Source organism: Mus caroli, unplaced genomic scaffold (genome assembly GCF_978045245.1).
Source record: "Mus caroli unplaced genomic scaffold, Mus_caroli_1 scaffold_15, whole genome shotgun sequence".
NCBI classification, from domain to species: Eukaryota; Metazoa; Chordata; class Mammalia; order Rodentia; family Muridae; genus Mus; species Mus caroli.
In genome coordinates this window covers 69,214,458-69,236,481 of record NW_028227270.1, presented here as the reverse complement: position 1 = coordinate 69,236,481, position 22,024 = coordinate 69,214,458, and the positions used below count along the sequence as shown (strand labels likewise).

Below are 22,024 nucleotides of genomic sequence, written 5' to 3'. Positions count from 1 at the left end.
GTGTACGCATGTCCTGGTTGAAGATACAGTTTCCTTGAGAAGACTGGATGCTATTTGTCTAAACAAGATCTCTCACCCAAGCTGACCCAGAACTCCCTCTCTAGCAAGGGTGACTTTGAATTCTATCTCCTCTTACCTCTACCTCCTGAGTGCTGGGATTTCAAGTGTGAACCACCACAGCAGTTTGTTTCAGTGTTGGGGATCAAACCACGGCCTCAGGCGTTACAGACAAGCACTCTACCAAATAAGCTGCACCTCCAACCCCAGGCTGAGCTTTGAGGGAGCTGAGGGTGGCAACCTAACACTTGCCAGTCTGTGATGCAAGCCCCTTCCCAAGCAAGGGTAACATCAGCCACTGTACTCTCAAAAGATATCTTGCAATCGATATTATTATCATAAATGACTACCAGGAAGGGAAACCGAGGCAGAAAGCCATGGAGGAGAGTGGCCTATCTCAGCAGTAGTACTGGTCAGTGGAGTCAGGGAGTTGAGCTGAAGGCAGGGATTTCCATTTCCGTAGCCACCAGTGGGCCCTGTTGCAGCATCCTTTGGTGATAGCCAGAGCCTGATTTTCCATCACTCTAACAGTACACGGTCTGATAAGATGTCCCTAATTGTGTGCGTGACTGTAGCAGGTGTGACTGTCTGCAGCTGATGCCCCTGAGTGTGTGTGTGTGTGTGTGTGTGTGTGTGTGTGTGAGAGAGAGAGAGAGAGAGAGAGAGAGAGAAAGACTGTAACAGGTGTGACTGTCTGCAGCTGATGCCCCTGAGTGTGTGTGTGTGTGTGCACGTGTGTGACTGTAGCATACGTGATTGTCTTCATGCAGCGACAGCTGAACCCTGAGCACTTCTGCAGAGTTGCTCAGAGCTGATGAAACTGGAAACTTCTCAGAAGACCAGAAGTGTGGTCAAGCACCCGGCTTCCTGGCTTCTAAGAGCCTTTGCCAGACAGAGTATTCATCAGTACTCCATGAAAACCAACTACAGAAGACAATTTCATCTGAGTCTGTCGTTGTGCACTGTTAAACAGAGGCATCATGAAGGGTTTGAAGGGAGCAGCCTCTCTGCAAAGCCCACCTCTTCAGTCTCCCTAACTATACCTTGGCAGGGACTGAAGCTCCAGGATCACTTCTGCCTACTTCTACTCCTCCTGGGCTGGAGGAGGGAGCAGGCCTTCAGAGACTTGAATGATCCCCTAGATGAGACCCGAGTATAGAATGTTCTAGAATCCAGGCCTCTGGTTGGCAGCCATATCTTCTTCCAGTAAAGCACTCGGGGCAGAGCTTCATAGAAGCGTTTAGATAAGCTTTGCACCTTCTTGGTCTGAGTTGTATCGCAGAGTGGATGTGTCATCTCTTGTTCTTAGTAAAATGGTTTTCGCTAGGACATGTTTCACAATTGTAGATTTCACATCTTTGAAAGCCAGCTAGCTCTGTTTTGGTTGTCAACGGCTGCCGCAGGCTTGCTCCATCAACCATGTTTTGCAATGGATGCCATCAGCTGCTTCCAAAGTCCTGACCATATTTAATGGAGCCCCCCACCCCATCCTGACCATTTTTAATGGAGCCCCCTGACTCTTGCCACCTTGGGCCTGTCTCCCTTCCTCCTGCACCCAGAACTCCCTACATCTCCTGTTGAATCTGAGTGAGCAGAGGAACACTCAGTGCCTGACATGTACACCGTGTGCGGCTGAATTTGAAGACACGCTTCCTTTTTTTTTTTTTTTTTTTTTTTTTTTTTTTTGCAATACTGTGCTTACAACACATCCCTGAGTCATTTGGAAAGCCTTTGAAATGCCTTCGAACCCTCAGCGGCTCTCCTCTGGGGAGAACCTGTAAGCAGTGTAGAGACTTTTCTTTCTTAGCTTGGACAGAGCTATTTCACCTACTGGCTCCCATGCATTAAAGCCATCCTTTCTCTGGGGAGCGGTATTTGACCCTCTTTTATTACTCGATTTCCTCCCCCAAAACAAAACCGCTGAATCAGTTTTTGGAGAATTAGGCCAGGAATTTTTTTTTTTTTTTTTGAAGTATGGATGAAGGAACCGCACAGCAGGAGCCTGGCAGGAGAGGAGGGGGTGGGGCTAGGGGATAGCTTCTAAACTTCCTACTCCAGCTTGAAAGGAGCCAATGCCTGGTGGGATAAAGGAGTCCAAAAGTCAAAGCTGAAGTTCCATCCTAGATTGCCGGCCCCTACTGTGAAATCTTAACTGAAAGCGCACACAAACGACACCTTACAGGTCTCTAGGAGCTGTCTGCTCTTCTGCTCTGCAAATTTTAATTAAAAGGTACAGGATGGAGCAGAGCGGTGGGAGCATCCACCCACCTTTAAGCCCAGCACTCGGGAGGCAGAGGCAGGCAGAGCTCTGTGAGTTCAAGGCCAGCCCGGTTTACAGAGCTAATGCCAGGACAGCCAAGGCTACACAGAGAAACCCTGTCTTTAAAAAAAAAAAAAAAAAAAAAAAAAAAAAAAAAAAAAAAAAGGACATGAGATGGGGCTTAAAGAAGTAGCTTACCAATTAAGGGTACTGACTGCTCTTCCAGGGGACCTGGGGTTTAATTATCAGACCCACATGGCAGCTCACAAGCAGCTGTAACTCCAGTCCCAGGGGATTGAATGTCCTCTTATGGCTTCTGTAGGCACCAGGTACACATGTGGTGCATGAACATACATGCAGACAATACAATCATGCATAAAATAAAAATAAATAAAAATTTTAAAAACTAGAGACAAATAAGAGGTACTAGATGGTCAATAAGCACAGTACAGTGGTGGGTAGTGAGTGCTCCCATTGGCCATGGCCACCAAATAAGGGGTAGGGTCATCAAAGAGTGCATAGCGAATGAAACAATTCCACAGAGAAATTCAGACATCTGGTATACAGAGCCGAGAGAGTGAGAGCTGTAGACTTGGCTTGTCATTAGCCTGTGACTGTCCTTCCAGCCATACTCACAGGACTTCATTTTTCCATCTCTAGATTCCAGCCAGATAAGTCCTAGACCAATTCATTCATTCTTTCAGCCAGTCATTTGACCATTCATTCATTCATTCATTCAGACATTTATCCAGTCAATCAGTCATAAATAATCTCACATTGGCGGAGGCTGACGTTACAACTGAAAATGACTGAATGTCTGATCCTGCTGCCTGCACCTCCTGGGTGCTCGGATGGCAGACGCGCACTACCAAGTCTGGTTCATATGCTTCTGGGAATTGGACCCAGGCGTCTGCGCACGCTAGGCAAGCACTTTACCAACTGAGCTACAATTAGCCCAGTGTTTTATTTATTTTTAAATATATTACATTTATTTATCTTTTATTTATGATGTGTTGTATGTGTGCATCCACTCAAAACTACACCATAGTGCACATACGGAGGTTATGGGGACAACTTTAATGTCTCAGTTATCCCCTTCCACCAGAGCTCAAACTCAGGTGTCAGGCTTGGTGGCAAGTGCCTTTCTCCACTAAGCCATCACTTTTAAAGAAAATTAATTCCTTGCCAACATCGACAAGCTCGATATTTCTCACACTCATATACATACATAACACACACACACACACACACGAGGTATTTTTAATGTCACCTTTTGAAAACTTGGAGCCACAGTCCCCTGATCTGGTATTGTAATAGTGAAGGCATTTTCTCTTTGTGTCAGAGTCCACGGGTGGCTCACCTCCTGAACCCCCATAAAATACTAGGTGTATGTATCAAGGCCCAAGCCAAGAGCTTCTGGATACTGGGCTGAAGTCGTGTAACCAGGCTTAGACCTGAGTTCGATGCCGGGCGCCTCGAAAGAAAAAACCCTCGGGATGCGTACATCAGAGTACTCTCGACCCTCCAGCTGGACACGCCCTGAAACTTTTCTCAGAGAGAGCCACATCCTCCACCTGCTCTCAGCTTACACCTCTTATATTGGCTGCTCAGAGTGTGCTACAGCAGTGTATAAACACAAAGAGATTCTTAAATGCTTTCTGGTCCAGATCACCTCTCCTTGGCTCCTGCATCCAAAACCAATTCCCGCTCTGAAACAAACCAGCCACTTAGTGTAAGAACGTTTTGAGTTTGGTTGAGAAGGTAGCTTACCGATAAACCACTTGCTTAGCACGTAGCAGTCCAGGGTTCAAGCCCCAGCACTTCTGCAAAAACTCGTTTGAAAGTCATACTTCAATTAAAGTCCTCCACCATTTCCCTATTCGGGAGACCCTACTTACAGCCTGTTCAGTAATCAGCACACTGGCGACTTGGGGGAAGTTCTCCCACCCCAGGGTTATGTTTCAATTTTCTTCTAGTTCAATTAATTGCAAGCACTTGCCCACTAGATGGACCCCCAGGGTGTAACACCAGACGCATTGTCACCCGAGTCCTGGAGACCGAGCCTCCATCACCTTGTTGAGCTGTTTTTAAGCACCAGGGGGCGCGAATGAGTTGTTTTCCAAGTTGATATCAGAGACATCTTTCACACTTCCTCTGATTTCCAAGTTAGATGACAATGACGGAAGCATAAATGTGGTGGAGGCGCAATGTAAACTGCCCCCGGGAATGAAGACAGGCATCAGATTTCAAAATTCAGTATAAAGAACAGCTTCGTGGGTCACAGCAGTCCGTTCTTCCGCTGTCAGCCTTGGGTGAGTCAGGCAAGTTTTTTTTTTTTTTTTTTTTTTTTTTTTTTTTTGGTGAAAACGCTACTCTCCATTCTACCTACTTAGGGATCCTGTGACATCAGTAAATCCGAGAAAAGTGGAACCGATTAACCAAATCAAGATTCGTTTACATCAAGGTAGTTAGTTCTTCGGAAAAACAAAACAAAACAAAAAACAAAAAGTCCAAACAAAGTGTAAAGGGGGGAGGGGGTGTTCCCTGAACTGATCAGCACCCGCGAAAGGAGATTTATCCTCTATTGCCTATCTGTGCTATGGGGGCTTTATTGGTTAAGGGGTATTTTACCAGCTAGACTCCATCATTATTGCCCTGTGAAGGCGTCCAAAAGTCCAACGGTGAATGGCATTTAAACCACCACTGAATGTGCTTCGGAGATTTCTGTGGAGTTACTGTGTGTTTGGAGTAAATGGAAAGAGATCCACTTGGTGAGATGTTCCGGGTGGGGGTCCCGCACACTCATTCTTTATTTGGGGGTTTGCTTTCTTTGAAAAATTAGAAAGGAGGGAGTTGAGTGAGGGAATCATTCGAGCCCAGGTCCCACAGTCCGAGCTCAAGGACCTTGCCACCTGCCACATTCCATATTTGGGCAAGCGCGTGCGTCACTGTCAGGAATATGGCTCCCTTTGCCAAGGCCGGCTATAATCTTACGTGTCTGTAAACGCGGGGAGTGTTTGCCACGTTCCTTTACAATAGCCAACCCGATGACTGACTTAAGAACATGCCACCAGATGCTCTGTCTCCCATTTCCTTATGTCTTTTGTACATCTCAGGAATTGGGGAAAGGCGGGTGGGGTTGCGGGCTGGCTGGCGTGTTCACTGGGAACCGAAAGGAGAGGAGAGCTACTAGCTCAAGATGCTTCGGGGAATGCCCTCCGTGGCTCTCTCTAGCCTGAGCACCGAAAGCGGGTAGGCTTCCCAGCCGAGGACACCGAGGCCGCGGACCCTCAGGTCCTCGGAGACAGTTGCGACCTCTCCACGTGGTCGGGGACACAGACCAACCGCGTCTAGCTTGGTTTCCCAAACGTGTTACCCAACAACTTTGTAGGGGTCGTCTTCGCCCTAATTGTGTCGGGAGCGCTGTTTGTGTTGCCGTTGCGGCGCTGCCCGGGAGAGGAGCGGGACATTTCAGTCACCGCGTAGCCCGGCTGCCGCGCCCCTTTCCCGGTCTCAGAGGGGACCGTGGGCACAAGGAGGCCAAGGTCCCCGCCACGCCCGTGTCCCCATAGCCCTCGCCCGGGGTTCTATTGGCAACAGGTAGCCCGGCCCTCTGTGGCTCTCCGGGAAACAAACAAACAAACAAAAAAGGTGCTGGCACCACGGAGCGAGCGCAGCGACCCGGAGGGCGCGGCCGGCAATGGGCAAAAGGGTCCTGGGCTCCTCTTAGGCGTGCCCCGGGTTGCTCCGCGGTGCGTCCCGTTGCGCAACATAGCGCTCGGCGTGGGTCCCCACGGACAGCGGGTAGCAGCTGCGGCCGCGGCCAGAGAAGGACGCGGACTGCCAGTGGCGCCGCGGCGGAGAGGACGGGGCGGGGCGGGGCGGGGCGGTGGGGAGCCCGCCCCTGTCGGCGCGGCCAGTGGCGGCGGGCCGGGGGCGGGCGCGGGCGCGGCGATTGGGGCGGCCGCCGCCCGTCACGGCGGGGCTGGCGGGCGGCGACGTAGCGCGGCGCTCGGAACTGACCTACTAACACACATCTCTCGGCGCGGCCACGGCGCCCGCGGACCCGGCGCGCCCGCTCGTCTCCCGCGCCGCGCCCTCGCCACCGCCCGCTGAGGGCCCGGCGGAGCTTGAATCGCGCCCCGGCGCCGCCAGCCGGGTTACAGCCGCCCTTTCTTTTCCCCCTCACGGACTAAGGATCAGAACCACGGTAAGCGCTCCGCCCACCGGCGGCCCCGGGGGCCCAGCTCTGCTCCGTGCCCGCTCTTGGAGCGCGCGGCCGGCGGGCGTAGGGCGCGGGATGCGTGCGGGCGCGGCGCAGGGCTGGCGGGAGGCGGCGAGTATGCGCGGGGCATGCATTACATAAACTTTTGCTGCCTTGGCAGGAGGGGGGACTCGCCACCTTAAGGTAGCTGCTTTGATTGCAGCGCCCTGGCGCCCGCACGTAGCCCGGGCTGCCGCGCTCTCCCTCCTCCTCCCCGCTATTGCATAATGTCTCCGGATTTCAGGAAAATTGATGTTTCGGTGGCGAAGAGCGCGCCGTGGAGGCGGAGTGGAGGCCGATCCTTTTAGCAGCCAGACGACGTGCCCTGCTCTCCGGGGTCTCACCGCGCTAGTCCCCAATCCGGGCCAGCTAGGGGGAGGGTTGAGTCTTGATTTGCTTAGGAGGATTGGAAGTACCAACAGTGACGGCAATCGGAGATGCCTGCGCGGCGTTTGTTTGTGTCAGGCGCTGTGTAGGCACCGACGTCTTCCAACCCGTTTGTCGTCACCGTGTTTTACGAGCCCTCGGGAAGGTGGAGGGATGTGTCCTTTCTTACATTGCATAATGGGCCAGCGATGAAACGTGGGCACCGAGGACGAACTGATGTGAGAATGTGAGCGTATGATTTGTGTGCAATGATTTGGGCATTTTAGCGCAGCGTTGGCTATTAGATCCTTATTGGTACCTCTGTATCGTCCCAAATACGCGTATTTTTAAAACGATTCTATGGAGTTCATTATTAAGAAAGAAGAAATCCTAGTCTTGGACACTAATGCGCGCGGGGAAGTGGGGGTGCTCCTTAAATGTTCCGAGGTGTTATTTTTAAAACCCGGACGAGCCATTGTGACGTTTGCCTCCCCACTTTTCCCAACTGGAATGCGATGCGTTTCATCAGCCTTTCTTTTTCTTTCTTTCTTTTTTTTTCTCACCTTATCGTCATTGGCTTTTTTTTTTAAAGACACCACAAGACAAATCATTAATAGATTCCTGGAAATGTGAGGTTATGTAACTGCCGAATTTGCTGGCTGTTGAGCATAGAAAGGGAGCTAATTACGTGATTTTATAATCTTGCCACAAAGAAAGTAGGGCAGTCTCAGCGTTGAAGAATGTCACCATCAACAGGGGTTTTGTTGGTTCTTTTAAAGGATATTTTAAGCCGGAAAGTGACGACCGACTAAGCTTTGACATAGCTCATGCTTGCCAAATGTGTGTCTTTTACCCTAAAAGAAATGTACGTCTTTCTAAATATAGCCCTATCACATTTTAACAATCCTGGCCTCGGTGCTATTTCTGGTTTCTCCAGGGCTGTGTGCAAATACGAGCTCAAGGCCATTTGCTGTAGTTTTAACTCCACGCCTTCCAAGACCTCTGATAAGACTGTATTTTTAGGAAGGCATTTCGCAGCACCCAGAGACTGCTGGTGAACGCGGGGGGGGGGGGGCATTTATCATTTTAAAGGACACTTTGGAGGAACTGCTGCGTTCAGAGGCCAACAGGGAATGGCCAAGTGTCACCTTCTTTTCTGGCTTTTGTAAATAACAACGGCTAATGAGGTCAGAAGTATTTATTTCACATCATAATTTCCCCCAGATCAGATGAGTTATGGGAAGTATATATAGGTTAGTAGATTGTATTTTTGCCTGTATAACCTAGTTTTATTCTTGGAGATAGAATAATATGGTAAGTATCCGGATATTAAATTTCTTCCCGGATTCTTACTTACTGTAATGATGTGTGAATATACGTATTTAATAGTGTCTGTGAGATATAGTTTTCTTAGCGTACCATTTACATAATTGAACTACGATATTATTTTAGGGGGCGGAGACATTCTAGATGATGACCCCTGGAACATATTATCCCTATTTTAGCCGTTTTCCAAGACGCTGCAGTTGCAGTAGGCCCCCCAGCAGCAGACCCTGACCCACTTTGCGTGCTGGGCTGGGAGACCCAAGCCTGCAGAGGCGGGGGCTGGGGGGACTTTGCAGCTCCACCTTTCATCTTGCGTCCTTGCACCCCTCGCTGGTCCGGGAGACCAGGCACGCGCCTGGCAGTGGCAGGCAGAGACCTCGACCCAAGGCGCTCCCCTTGGGCAGCGACTGGACGCGCCTCGCGGTGGCCCGCGCGCCTCCTCAGCCCCTCCCGCATTCCTTTGTTCTGGCGCGGGGGTCCTCGCGGCGCCGAGGCCCCGCTGCGCCGCCCACCCGGCGGGGGGCGGGCCTGGGGAGCGGCGCGGCGTGGGGGCGCGGCCGCGGAGCGGGGCGGAGGCTTGCAGGGCCGAGTTCGGTGTGCTGCGCTCGCCGCCGGGAGCCGGGTGGCCTGAGGCGGAGAGCAGGCTTGCCTCCTGGGCGCAGGCTCTGGTGGCCTTGGGCCTCGGGACAGTGCAGCCTCAGGCAGACCGAGCCAGGAGCTGACTCTACTCCGGAACACCGCTAGCCTCGATCCTCGCAGATATCTTTGTTTCTGGAGTCTCCGTTGAATTTCAGAGGCAAGCTCTCTTCTCCATTCACGGAGTGAAAAAGCAGGACATCTAAATGGCTACAGAAAGAAGGGAGGGCAGTCTTGACCGTGATGGATAGGAGGGTCTTTGCTTGAACGTGGACAGTGGAGCCCAAGTTTTTATTATTTCTTATTGTAGCTAAAGTTTATTTGATCCAAAGCCCGGGATGATATATATGGCCAGGAGTCCCTAATTCAAAGTCACCCACATAGATGTAGCTGTCTCTCCTGTAAAAGTACCTCTCTACTTCCTCTCTCTACTTCATCACAGCTCCATGTTTCTCCGGGTGGCCTTCTGAAGCCACTGGAAAGCCTCCTGGTGTTTGGAGGGTGATCAGCTCAGGCTGCTCTCTGTGGATGGCAAACCTGGAATTCAGGGTCAAATGATGCTCTTGGATACCCTAGGGACCCTCTTTGGGAGTCTGCTTTGGGAGTTGCAAAAAAGGCAGGTGTAGGTGCTACTCTCTCCCCAGTATATGATACTCTCTCCCCAGTATCTGATAGACCTTCACTGCCTTTCAGGGAAACTTGAGGGGAAGGAAGCCTGTGGATCGGCACAGTTAAGAAGGAGCTCAGTAATGTTTCCAGAATGCTTATGTTTGGACTGGCTTTCCTTTACTGAACCGAATCTCACAGAAAGAATGAAGTCAGGTTGGTATTGGGCCTGTAAAGATTCACCTTCTCTTTTACCCCTGAATCCCCTTGCCTTGTGCATGTTACTTAATGTTTGCACCAAGATAATTCTTGAAGCATCGAAGTGCTTCAAGGTCCCAAGTAACTGGGACCTTAGGAAGAAATGGAGTTGACGAGGTCCCCACAGCAAGAGTAGCTTGGCCTTTTCCAGATCCCTGGAATTTTCTGTGACTTGAGTTCTCTAGCCTGGCTGATCTCTTCCTCTAAACCATTAGCAGTGGGCATTCTCACCTACACTTGTGCACATGCACGCTATCTTAGAGAGAGGGTATGGGGAGCTGTGTGGATGTCAACTAAAGCCAGGCACCATTAGACTGATGACTCTTGACCTCCATGAAGAAACCTAGGCCCGAAGTACCCAGAGCAGTCTCAAAATAGTGCCTTGCAGAAAGGGCTGGAACCTGGAGTCCTCACTGCCTTGATTCAGAAATATGAAGGGCAGTTACTAAACAAGGCAGGACCCACTGGGCACCACCCCCACCCTCCACCCCCACTTTACAAAACAGGTGCTCAGAGAAGCTGGGTAAGCAGTCCAGCGTAGAGTTTCAAAAGATGGGAGCTGTGGTAGCTGTGTTCATGCTCCTCCACCGTTCTGCCTGTCCCTCCAACGAGAGTGAACACAAGCTCACTGTACTTTGTGAAACAGTTTCCTTTTCTGTGTTGAGGGCTTATCTTGGCAATTATAACATCACCATGATGCAACAGCCTGCAAATTAAAACCCTTTGTGAAAGGCTGAGCACAGAGTTGAGCAAGGCCCCTGACTCACTCCCGCCAGCGGAGATTTCTAGCTGACCTAGCCGTGATCATCAGTGGGTTCCTGGGTTCCGAGATGTAGGTCTGATTGAAGCGTGGGCTGGAAAGGCGGGGTCAGAGTGCTCGGCGTTATTTTTACCCGGCTTCGGAATAATGAGGCGCACGCCTCATTATTTCCATTGTGACCCAGATGGCATTGATGCTGTTAAGAGCTGTTTATTTTTAATTTGTATTGAGGAATGAGAGCACGCTGGGGATTCAAGTCAAACATAACAAACAATGTAATTGAGGTTTCCCCCCGCCCGCTGATGCTCACTTCTTGTTTTTGTCAGGTATGCCCCGAGTTTCACAGGGTTAGCACATTGTTTGATATCCTGTTATTTTTCTCGATTTTATTTGAGTTGATTTTTATCCAGATTGGACTCACAAGCGAATGTTGAAAGACACTGACCTTTGCCCACAGGCAATTACATAAGAGGGTTTTTCAGTTTCAAAATGAGTTTTTATTGCCACCACCCCCACTTACCTCTCACATTTCTTTGTAACTAATTTTCCTGTAGTTAGAAATGGGTTGTGGTGGGGGAGGGGTGGGGGGAATTTTTGTTTCTAGTATGGCTTTAATTAGAGTTTGGGCTTGTTTTTGAAGTTTAGTGGGGATTTGCTGGATGCCATTCGTTAATAATCCGGGCTCTGTGGACCTGGTTTCATTGGAGTTTGGGTGTTTATAAGCCTTTCAATGATCAGAACACGGTGTCTTTTATTAACTTTCTAGGGATCTTAAATGTAATTAAGTAGCCTTCAAATAAACCTTCCACTCTCTTCCTAAGGCACAGGGCACAATAAATGGTACTTATAGTCACGGGCTGATTAGGAAAGTGAATGAGAATGTTAAAAACCAGGCTGGGGAGATTGGGAACATTTCTGCCATCCCAGGTCCCCAGCACACACCCTCTTCTGCAATGTTGTGATGTTGTTCCCCTTATGCTCTAACTAGTCAAGGTTGTGACATTTGTGTCCCTAAGATGCAGAGGAGACTAGAGCTGTACCTCAACTGGTAGCATTTGCCTAGTATTCCCAATGTCCTGGGTCCTGTCTCCAACACCCCATACACCAATGTCAGAGTAGATACCTACAGTCCCAGTGCAGAAGAAGAGGTGGACGCAGGAGGATTAGAAGCTCATGGTCATGGCAAAGTCAAAAAGAAAGACTCCGGGGAACTTACTAATTTGATCAATCAATTATATTTTCCAAAAATGTGACAAATAGGGGCCGGGATGATGACTGGGCTGGAGCCCTTGCTACTGCTCCGGAGAACATAATCAGGCAGCTCACTACTGACTGTTAACTCCAGCTTCAGGGTCTACAGGCACTGGTTCAATGTGACAGATGTTCACACAGTAGCACATAAATAAAAACAGTATCCTCTCTTCAAACTACAATTTCACAGGCATAATGTTCCCATTTTGAAGCTTCTCAACTAAGGCTTTTCAAAATACATTTCTATATATACACACACACTCGTATATTCTCTCTGTGTGTGTCTCTGTCTCTACTCCCCCCCTCCCCCTTACTGTTGTGTCTCTGTGAGCTTCTCCACAAGCTGTGAAGTTGCTTTAATGGGTGCCCCTGTGTCTCCTGCTTGTGCTGACTTCAGACTTGCTATATAATGTTGCAAACCCTTGCACTGTAGAGATTGCCAATTAAACACTAGTTCATGTTTCAATCAACAAAGTACAGGGTGGGCTAATCAAATGTGGGGTTGTCATCCAATTCATTAAGGTTAAAATCTAATGTTCAAGTAATCCCTTGTTGAACTTGGAATCTTTTCTGTTCCTGTAAGCTGAATCAGGTTTTGACACATTTATTTACAGATGCATCCAAACAGAAAAAGTGGGTCAGTTTGTTGCCGAGATAGGGCTGGTCTGGCAGTGAAAGATGGCTCATGTGTGTGTATGTCCCACGTGTGTGTCAAGCACGTGTTTCTCCTGGCCCTGGGTGGACTTTGGACTGCTGAGTGACTGCAGGCCCTGAGCTAAGCACTCAGGAACTAGAGTGTTTTGTTCTTGATGTAAAATGTCAGTGGATTAAAGTGCTTGCTGTGCAAACCCAATGACCTGAATTCAGTTTCCAGATCCCACAGTGGAAGGACAGAACCAACTTCTGAATGTTGCTGGCCTCTGATCCCCGACATGGACCCACATGATAATAATTAATAAGATTTGTAAAGATAAAAGGCTCAGCTGCTGTCTGTGGAGGTGATGAATTGATTGGTTAACTTCCACAATTTTCACAGATAGAGATTGGAGGGATGGCTCCCTGCTAAGAGGACCCGAGTTCAGTTCCCAGCACACACACACACACACACACACACACACGGCAGCTCACGACCAGCCTTGTTGTGGACTTTTTATATTTATTTAGTTAGTTTTTTGAGACAGGCTTTCTCTGTGTAGCCCTGGCTGTCCTTGAACTCACTTTGTAGACCAGGCTGGCCTCGAACTCAGAAATCTGCCTGCCTCTGCCTCCCCAGTGCTGGGATTAAAGGCATGCGCCACCATGCCTGGCAATTTTTGATATCTAAACAAGGACGATGTTCTGTGCTCTGTGCAGAGGGCTTATTCATTTCTGTTTCTGTAGAATGTGAACTGCCACAAGTCCTCTCTGGGAGGTCAGAGGTTGGAGATGCACATGCGTTTCTATAGTAACCATCGGGGAACACCTGCAGGATGAACTCTTGTCTCAAATTTATGTTGTCTATTTGGATCCTTTTTGCAGCCTTTTCTTAGGTCAGGTCTTATTTTAATTGCCAAGTATTTAGGTCATCTGACTTAAATATACTCAAGGATCTGGGCTTATGAAATTCAGCTCTTGCCTGTAGCAGGTTATAAAGAAAAGCACGTGGTAACAGTGATAGTGTCTTCACAGTAGGCGTGGGAAAGTATGTCAGCTGGCATGACGCGATGCCTGCTCCCCAATTTCTCTTTTTTATTTGTGTCTTTAAGCAGTCCTATCAGCTAATGGGTGTAATGGAGTTAATGGCCCTAACAGGGGGTAACATCATAGAATTGGCATTTCATGTCAGTTATTCACCAAAAAAAAGAAACATAGTGACTAAGGTAGCCCAGCGGTCTGTGTTGATTTCAAACAGTGACACACCGGTGAAGTCATGGCTAGATTAGTCATGAAGTGAGAAACTGGGATCCGAAGCAGTCATCATGCACACTGAGGGTTTTGGAAGGTGGCCTCAACTGTGCTGAGGAGGTGGCTCACTGGGTAAAATGCCTGTTGTGGAGTATGAGGACTTGGGTTCAAATCCCCAGAACCCATGGGGCAGTAGCACATGCTTGGATCCTCAGTGCTGGGGTGGCAGAGAGCAGAGACAGGCAGATCCTGGGAGCTGTAATAAAGGCAACATCCCAGTGTTAGCCTGCAGCCTTGACACACACATGCACTTTATGAATATTATAATAAAATAAAAATATTGTCAGCTGTGTTTTCCCTGCATCCATTGTTGAGGAACACAGACCCGAGAGCCATCTTTGGTTTTAACCGCTGTGATCTCTGGCTGGTGGCTCAGTCTTTTTTTGGCTGCTTCTTCCATGTGGGTCTACTTAACAAAAGCTAGAGTCACCAGAGAGGACTGGAGAGAGAATAGCAACTGAGCGAATTCCTCCCTAAGATTCAGCTGTGGGCCAATCTGTAGAGCATTTTCTTAATTAGTGATTGGTGGGGAAGGACCCAACCCATTGTGGGCGGGGCCAACCTGGGCAGGTGGTCCTGGGTTCTGTAAGAAAGCAGGAGGAGCAAGCCAGTAAGCACCGCCCCTCCATGGCCTCTGCATGGGCTCCTGACTTCAGGTTCCTGACCAGTTTGAGTTCCTGCTCTGATTGCCTTTGATTCTGAATAGCAATGTGGAAATGTTAGTCAGGTAAAACCTTTCCTCCCCAAGATGCTCTTTGGTCATGGTGTTTCATCACAGCAGTAGAAACTGTAACTAACACAATGTACAATGTTGAAATAGATATACTTTTGGTTTTGTTTAAAAGATAATATAATGGGACTGGAGTGTTGGCTCAGCAGTTAAGAGCACTTGTTGCTGGGTTCAGGTCCAAGAGATGCAATGCCTTCTGACCTCCAAGTGTACCAGGTAGGCAAAACACTCATAACTGTGTATATATTACATATATATATATCTGTGGGATATCTGTGATATATATATCTGGATATATATATCTGTGAGGATCTGTGAGGGGTCAGAGCAGGGTCCAGGCTAGGTGGAGGTCTCAGGTTGGCTATCACATGAGTGTTGGATGCCACTTGTGCCTGAATATATATATATATATATATATATATATATATATATATATATATATATATTATATGTATATTATATATATATTTTAAGATAGTAAAAGGGGCTGAAGAAATAACTCATCGCTTAAGAATGCATATTGCTCTTTTAGGGGACCTGAGTTCAGTTCAGTTGCCAGCGCCCACGGTGAGCAGCTTACAAAGTGTTGTAACTCTAGCTCTTGGAGGACCTGAAGTCTCTGGCCTTTGCAGGCACTGGCATGTACATAGGCACAAAAACATACAAATAAGCACATATGTTTTTAAAGATTAATGATGATGATGGTGGTGATGGTTGGAACAGGTGTAAGAGGTTGAGATAAGATGATCACAAGTTCAAGGCCAATAGCTATATGTCTTTTTCACTGTTTCAACATAGGTTCAACTCTCAGGAGATTAAAATGTGACTGTGAAATAGCCCAGACCCATTGAGGGCAGCTCCGGACAGTTCTTCTTGGTGTAGCCAACTTGTGGAGTAAGCTCTAGCTAGATCCATGGTACCTTCCTGTCCCTAGAATCACTTCATAATTACATATATGAGGTTCATACCTAAGAGAGGTGGAAGCTGTGTGTGTCTGGGACTGAAAGGTGGCATGTAGAGAGGATCTGTGAGGGGTCAAAGCAGGGTCCAGGCTAGGTGGAGGTCTCAGGTTGGCTATCACATGAGTGTTGGATGACACTTGTGCCTGTGAACCTCTGAAGATGCTGAAGGGGGCACATGAGGTAGGCTATGTCCCCAGTGCCTACGACTTAGCAAATGTCCAAATAAATGACATCTATCTGGTGTGAGTGGAGTCAGCAGGATCCACACTTCAGGTCCCACCGTGATCCAAGTCTGAGCATGTGTCTCTGTCCTGCCTGTGCTCTTCAGTTTGGCCCTCAGCCTGCACAACCTCCCCACTCTTAGAATCTTCAGTCTAGTTCAGTGGTCAGTATACAGTAGGTGTTCCTTATTCGGTGACCTAGAAATCCATAGGTATGTGTGACTGCATGTGCCTACTGGTACATAAGTATGTGTGTAGGGAGGCCAGAGTGCAACCTCCAGGGTTGTTCCTCCGATTTCTATCCATTTTGGTTTTTGAGACGTTGTCTCTCACAGACCTGGAGTTCACATAGTAGGCTAGGTTGACTGGCCAGGGAGTGAGCCCCGGGGATCCTTCCGTCTCTACCTCCCCAGCACTGAGGTTATAGTCTCTGCCACCTTTCCCAGACTTTCTCATAGGCTTTGGGGATTAAACTGCAGTTCTTGGACTTGCAAGTCAAGGGCTTTATCATCTGAGTCATCTCCCCAGCCGTGGGCCAATTGTGGTTAAATAGAATCAGCTACCTGTTCAGCTTGGCCATGGTGGCCTGTCATGACTAACATACACACACACACACACACACACACACACACACACACACGCACACACCCGCACACACGCACATACTCTAACCGGATCCACACAGACATGTGATCCACAGTTAAAACAATGTCTCTGAGCTTGGCTGATGTGGAGACTTGTGGGGAGAGTAGCTCACAGTTGGTGAACTGTGTAAATGAAATACAATGTATGTTTTAAGGAAGAACTAGGTTTTAAAGAAGAACTGAGATAAGTATGTGGAGGAAAACATAAGCACATGGAGAGGGAAAAACATACCTCAGAAAAATAGCATGGAAGGGACTGTGTGGTATTTAAAAACTAGTACCTGTGGCTTGGTGGAGACTTGAAGCCCACAACAGGAAAGGCCAAGGTCTGAATCTTTCTTGGCTGCAGCTCAGTTCCACTTAAGGGCAAGGACCCCATCGGAGTGACTGACTGCACGCTAGCCGCAGCAGGAGGAGGAGCATGCCCAGCACTGTGTGGAGGGACGTGTTTCCAGGTTGGTTGGTTGGTTTTTCAAGACAGGATAGCCTTTGTGTAGCCTTGGCTGCCCTGCAAAGAGATTGTATTTTTGATTGGAGGTTGACAAGCTGTCTTTTGGTCTGCAGTGTCTCCCTCCTTGAAGTGGTGTCTGACGGGGTGTCATTGTCAGAAAGCACGCTGTCAGTGGCCCCTGGGCTTCATTTGAGTTGGGGAACTGCTCCCTGTGGTGGTGGCCCAATTGGATGGGCAGAACCTTGTATGACCTTGACATTCTTGGGACTGCAGAAAAGACAGAAAGTGCAAGCAGGCTTCTATGAGTGAGAGCAGAGATGGCTTAGCCCTGTTGAGGTATCTGGCACACACACATGGAGACCTGATCTCCATACCCATTTATTTAAAAAGAGGCTGGATATCATGGTTCACAGTTGGCAGTTGAGGAGATGGAGAGATGGAGAGAGGAAGGTCCCATGGCTCACTGGCCGGCCAGCCTAGCCTATGAGGCAAGTTCTGGGCCATGAGAGAGACTACTCTATGTCAAAAGGCAAGGTGACAGACAGAGCCTAGGGAAGGATGCCTCAGAGAGTAATGATGTGTGTGGGCTGTGTGTACCTTTGCTTTCTGGAGGCAGTATGGGATCCAAAAGCGCCAGGAAAGGATTTATTGTCTTGTGGCAAAGCCTAGAGTACAACGCTTACTTAGCATTCTCCTGGGTTCCACCCTCAGCGTGCACGTGGGTACACATGCACATGCACACACACACACACACACACACACTCACACACACATGCGCACAAAGTGAAACCCAGTTCATATTATAAATATACTCGGAGTGAAAAACAGTTGATGATTCTATTTTTCGGTTCTTATATTTTATTTGAAACTAATTAGTAAGATCGAAAGAAGGTCTTTCCATAATTATATTCTCTGGTTTTGAAGTAATCTTAACTTTCAAGAGAGCTGTGTTTAAAAAAAAAAAATAATAAGTCCCCTTGAATAGTAACTGTTTTAGTGCAAAAGGACTAAATAACTGAAGTCTATTATGCTGAATTTTAGGACCCCCATAAAGCACTGTGGCTGTCAATCCTGAATGTCTGGCCGGTGAGCCTGAAAGGCCTTGCATTTTGAATTTTATAAGTGCAAGTACTTCCTATAAGGGTAGCAGCTTCATGGTAAGGCCAGAGGAGTTCCCAGGGCAGACTGGGGAGCACCAGGCCCTCAGAGGTGGGACAGCAGGTTAACAGAGTTTGCTTAGCCAAGTTCTTGTATGTACTTCCTTGGCAGAGCCAAGTTACCTATTGTCATTCTGAAGCAGGGCAGCACTCATGTTCTGGTCACCATTGTAGGGCTGTCTGTCATTTCCTCCCTGTGATAAATCATCCTGTATGATCCTGCACTTGCCCTTTATCTCTGTTAAACACAGCTTTCCTCTATCTGACCCAGAGCAGAGGGGAGGGCAGGAGGAAGGGAGGGAGGGAGAGAGGGAGGGAGGGATGCTCATGGGTCCAAGTCTGGGTAGGTGGAGGGAGGGAGGGATGAAGGGATGAATGACAGATTTAGTGACTGGGTGAGTGAGTGACCAAGTACCTGAGCTCCTCTTTCTGCTGAACCACACAGTCCAAGGCAAAGAGGTTCTTTGCCACTGAAGTGGAAGGGTTTGTGTATCTACATCTTTTTCCCCCCGTTTAAAGAAAAGACCTGAGCTGTTTTGTACCAGTACCCGCTGACTGCTCAGCACAGCACCCCCTTTAGCACACAGCTGCCCAAGGGACTCACTGTGATCTCCTTTATTGCAGATAACCCATGAAAGGCTCCTGACAGATTTACCCTGTGCCGGACAACAGAAGGACCCATGGATGGATGAGAGGCTGAAGTCCTTAAGACCTGAAAGAAGACTGGGGCAGTGATTTGTCTCCTCCATCCGGTCTGTAGGACGAGGAGGTCCTTTCTGATGCAGCTGAGAAAAATGCAGACCATCAAAAAGGAGCCCGCACCCCTAGATCCTACCAGCAGCTCAGACAAGATGCTGCTGCTGAACTCTGCCTTAGCTGAGGTGGCCGAGGACCTAGCCTCAGGTGAAGATTTGCTCCTGAACGAAGGGAGCATGGGGAAAAACAAATCCTCGGCGTGTCGGAGAAAACGGGAATTCATTCCGGACGAGAAGAAAGACGCCATGTATTGGGAGAAACGGCGGAAAAACAACGAAGCTGCCAAAAGATCTCGGGAGAAGCGCCGCCTCAATGACCTGGTTTTGGAGAACAAGCTGATTGCCCTGGGAGAAGAAAATGCCACTTTAAAAGCTGAGCTGCTCTCCCTGAAATTAAAATTTGGTTTAATTAGCTCCACGGCGTACGCCCAAGAAATCCAGAAACTCAGTAATTCCACAGCTGTCTACTTTCAGGACTACCAGACATCCAAGGCTGCCGTGAGCTCTTTTGTGGACGAGCATGAGCCTGCGATGGTAGCCGGAAGTTGCATCTCAGTCATCAAGCACTCTCCCCAGAGCTCGCTCTCCGATGTGTCTGAGGTGTCCTCCGTGGAGCACACTCAGGAAAGCCCCGCACAGGGAGGCTGCCGGAGCCCTGAGAACAAGTTCCCTGTGATCAAACAGGAGCCCGTGGAGTTAGAGAGCTTTGCCAGGGAGGCCAGGGAGGAGCGGGGCGCGTATTCCACCTCCATCTACCAGAGCTACATGAGAAGCTCTTTCTCCACCTACTCCCACTCCCCACCCCTCCTGCAGGTCCATGGGTCCACTAGCAACTCCCCGAGAACCTCAGAGACCGATGAGGGTGTAGTGGGCAAGTCTTCTGATGGGGAAGACGAACAACAGGTCCCTAAGGGCCCCATCCATTCTCCAGTGGAGCTGCAACGGGTCCACGCCACGGTGGTGAAAGTTCCGGAAGTGAACCCTTCTGCCTTACCGCACAAGCTCCGGATTAAAGCCAAGGCCATGCAGGTCAAAGTGGAGGCCTTGGACAGCGAGTTTGAAGGCATGCAGAAACTCTCTTCACCCGCCGAAGCGATTGCCAAAAGACATTTTGACCTGGAGAAACATGGCACCTCGGGTATGGCCCATTCCTCCCTACCCCCTTTCTCAGTGCAGGTGACGAACATTCAAGATTGGTCCCTCAAATCGGAACACTGGCATCACAAAGAACTGAGCAGCAAAACTCAGAGTAGCTTCAAAACAGGTGTGGTGGAAGTCAAAGACAGTGGCTATAAGGTTTCCGAAGCTGAGAATTTGTATTTGAAGCAGGGAATGGCAAACTTATCTGCAGAGGTGGTCTCGCTCAAGAGATTCATAGCCACACAACCGATCTCGGCTTCGGACTCCAGGTAAATGGCTACTGACTGAGCTATGCATGGAGGAGGAGGCTTTGGTACCATACTGAATTTCCACTGGACCTCTAAAGTCATTTCACTGTAGTGTGCACAACGGCGTCTGTCTGGGTGTCCTTGTGTACACACGCTGAAGACTTGATGCCCTCACTCTGCCTGGCGTGTAGTCAGATAGCCCCCTACAGAGGCTGTACATACTGAACGTTATTTTTGCTCTATTATAAAGTGTGTATGTTGCCAGTTTCAATAAAGGATTGGTGGCAAGCACAGCTCCCGGCTCTGTTCCACTTGATCGGATGGGAAAAGCAAAGGCCACTGGGGTTTCTTAAGGTAAAAGCTGAGGAGATGGATGCCTCAGTTGGGGTAAGGCACCTCCCAGTTTCCCTAGCATGCATATAAAAAGCCAGGTGTACCGGCACACACACCTGTATCTTCAGAGAAGGGAGACTAGTCGGGGACACAGCATACAGGAAAATCCCTCCCTCCAGCCTATCCTTCAAGTCTTCAAGTTCAGTGAAAGGCCCTGAATCAAAAAATAAGGTGGAAAGTGACTGAGGAGGACACTGGACATCGACTTTTGACCTAACACACACACACACACACACACACACACACACACACACACACACACACACACACACGGTACCAGCAGGCTATCTCAATTAGGTTTTTTTTTTTATTGCAACGAACAGACACCATGACCAAAGCAAGTCTTAAAAAGGACAGCATTTAATTGGGGCTGGCTTACAGGTTCATTATCATCAAGACAGGAGCATGGCAGCATCCAGGCAGGCATGGCACAGGCAGAGCTAAGTTTTCTACATCTTCATCTGAAGGCTGCTAGGAGAATATTGGCTTCCAGGCAGCTAGGCTGAGGGTCTTAAAGCCCACACCCACAGTGACACACCTACCCCAACAAGGCCACACTTTCTAATAGTGTCACTCTCTGGGCAAACCATCACAACATGGGCATTCTACATTTTACTTACTGTGGAGTAGCTGCTTCCCCAGAATGAGAGAAAACTGATGCCCGCCCACCCACATCCCCACACCAATAATCATGTTTACAAACCTAATGAGAAGCATAGCAAGGGCCTGGGACACTTGCCCGTGGAGCCCAGGGGAGCAAGGCGAGGGTAGAGACGGTGAGCACCCCTGGACTGGGGGACTGGATTATTTAATTATTCCCCATTAGGGGGTTTTCCTTAGGTCTGAGTTTTCTCTAATGTTCTTTGATGGAGACTCCAAGCGGTTTGGTGTCCGGCCTCTCCTTAGTCACCTCCGTTTTAAGTGTGACACATACTGCAGTGTTTGAGACACTGACCCACTTTACTGGATGAAAGACCAGTTTTAAAAGCAGATTTAAAAAAACAAAAAACAAAAAAAAAAAAAACAGGGAGGACGTATATTTTTGGTTTTTGGCCTTTTTTTTTCTCTTAACATTACTCTAAAGCTTAACAGTTATAGAATGTAACCATACACAGACAATATAAGCCAGTTAAATGTCATTAAAGGAATTTCTAAGGCCCCACCAGTTACCACATACAATATCCAGTATATTTAATGACTTGTTAAAAGACTCAGTTGTGGCATAGCTCGAGGTATAGTTCAGTGGCAGAGCATTTGCCTAGCATGTGTGGGGCCCTAGTCTCCATCCCACCACCTCTCAGGGGGGAGAAAAGATCTGTGAATGAGAAATATTCTGAGTTTCCACGTCCAGCCCAGTGCTTCTTCTAGCCTCTCTATCTTTTGGATATTAGAATTTATAACACACAGGTATAGAAAGCATAATCCCAGCCAGCTAGAGAGAAGACCACACCTGGTTATTTGTCCAGAATTCTCTGCTGTTCCAAGAAGCAAGTGTCACGAGCCCCATGTGCTCCTAGGTGTGGGTGGTTGGTGTCCTGTGTCTCTCCAGTGGAGTGGGTGGGGTGGTAGACAGCATTCCTGGTAGGTCACTCGTT

The 22,024-nt window shown here is 48.6% G+C and overlaps 1 protein-coding gene across 8 annotated transcripts; it reads left to right on the top strand.

Moving 5' to 3' along the window:
* The first annotated feature begins 4,501 nt into the window (after window positions 1-4,501).
* Nfil3 (nuclear factor, interleukin 3 regulated) lies at window positions 4,502-20,329 on the top strand. Of its 8 annotated transcripts, none has more exons than XM_085831090.1 (3): window positions 6,614-7,194; window positions 9,603-9,731; window positions 18,518-20,329. In XM_085831090.1, exon 3 carries the CDS (start codon window positions 18,673-18,675, stop codon window positions 20,059-20,061), a length of 1,389 nt encoding a protein of 462 aa, XP_085687216.1. In that variant the 5' UTR covers window positions 6,614-7,194; window positions 9,603-9,731; window positions 18,518-18,672; the 3' UTR covers window positions 20,062-20,329. The 8 variants fall into 8 exon arrangements, with proteins under 8 accessions (XP_029324460.1, XP_021036045.1, XP_085687216.1 ...); XM_085831089.1 differs by lacking the exon at window positions 6,614-7,194 and adding an exon at window positions 8,803-9,069; XM_029468600.2 differs by lacking the exons at window positions 6,614-7,194; window positions 9,603-9,731 and adding an exon at window positions 4,502-4,629.
* The last annotated feature ends 1,695 nt before the right edge of the window (window positions 20,330-22,024 follow it).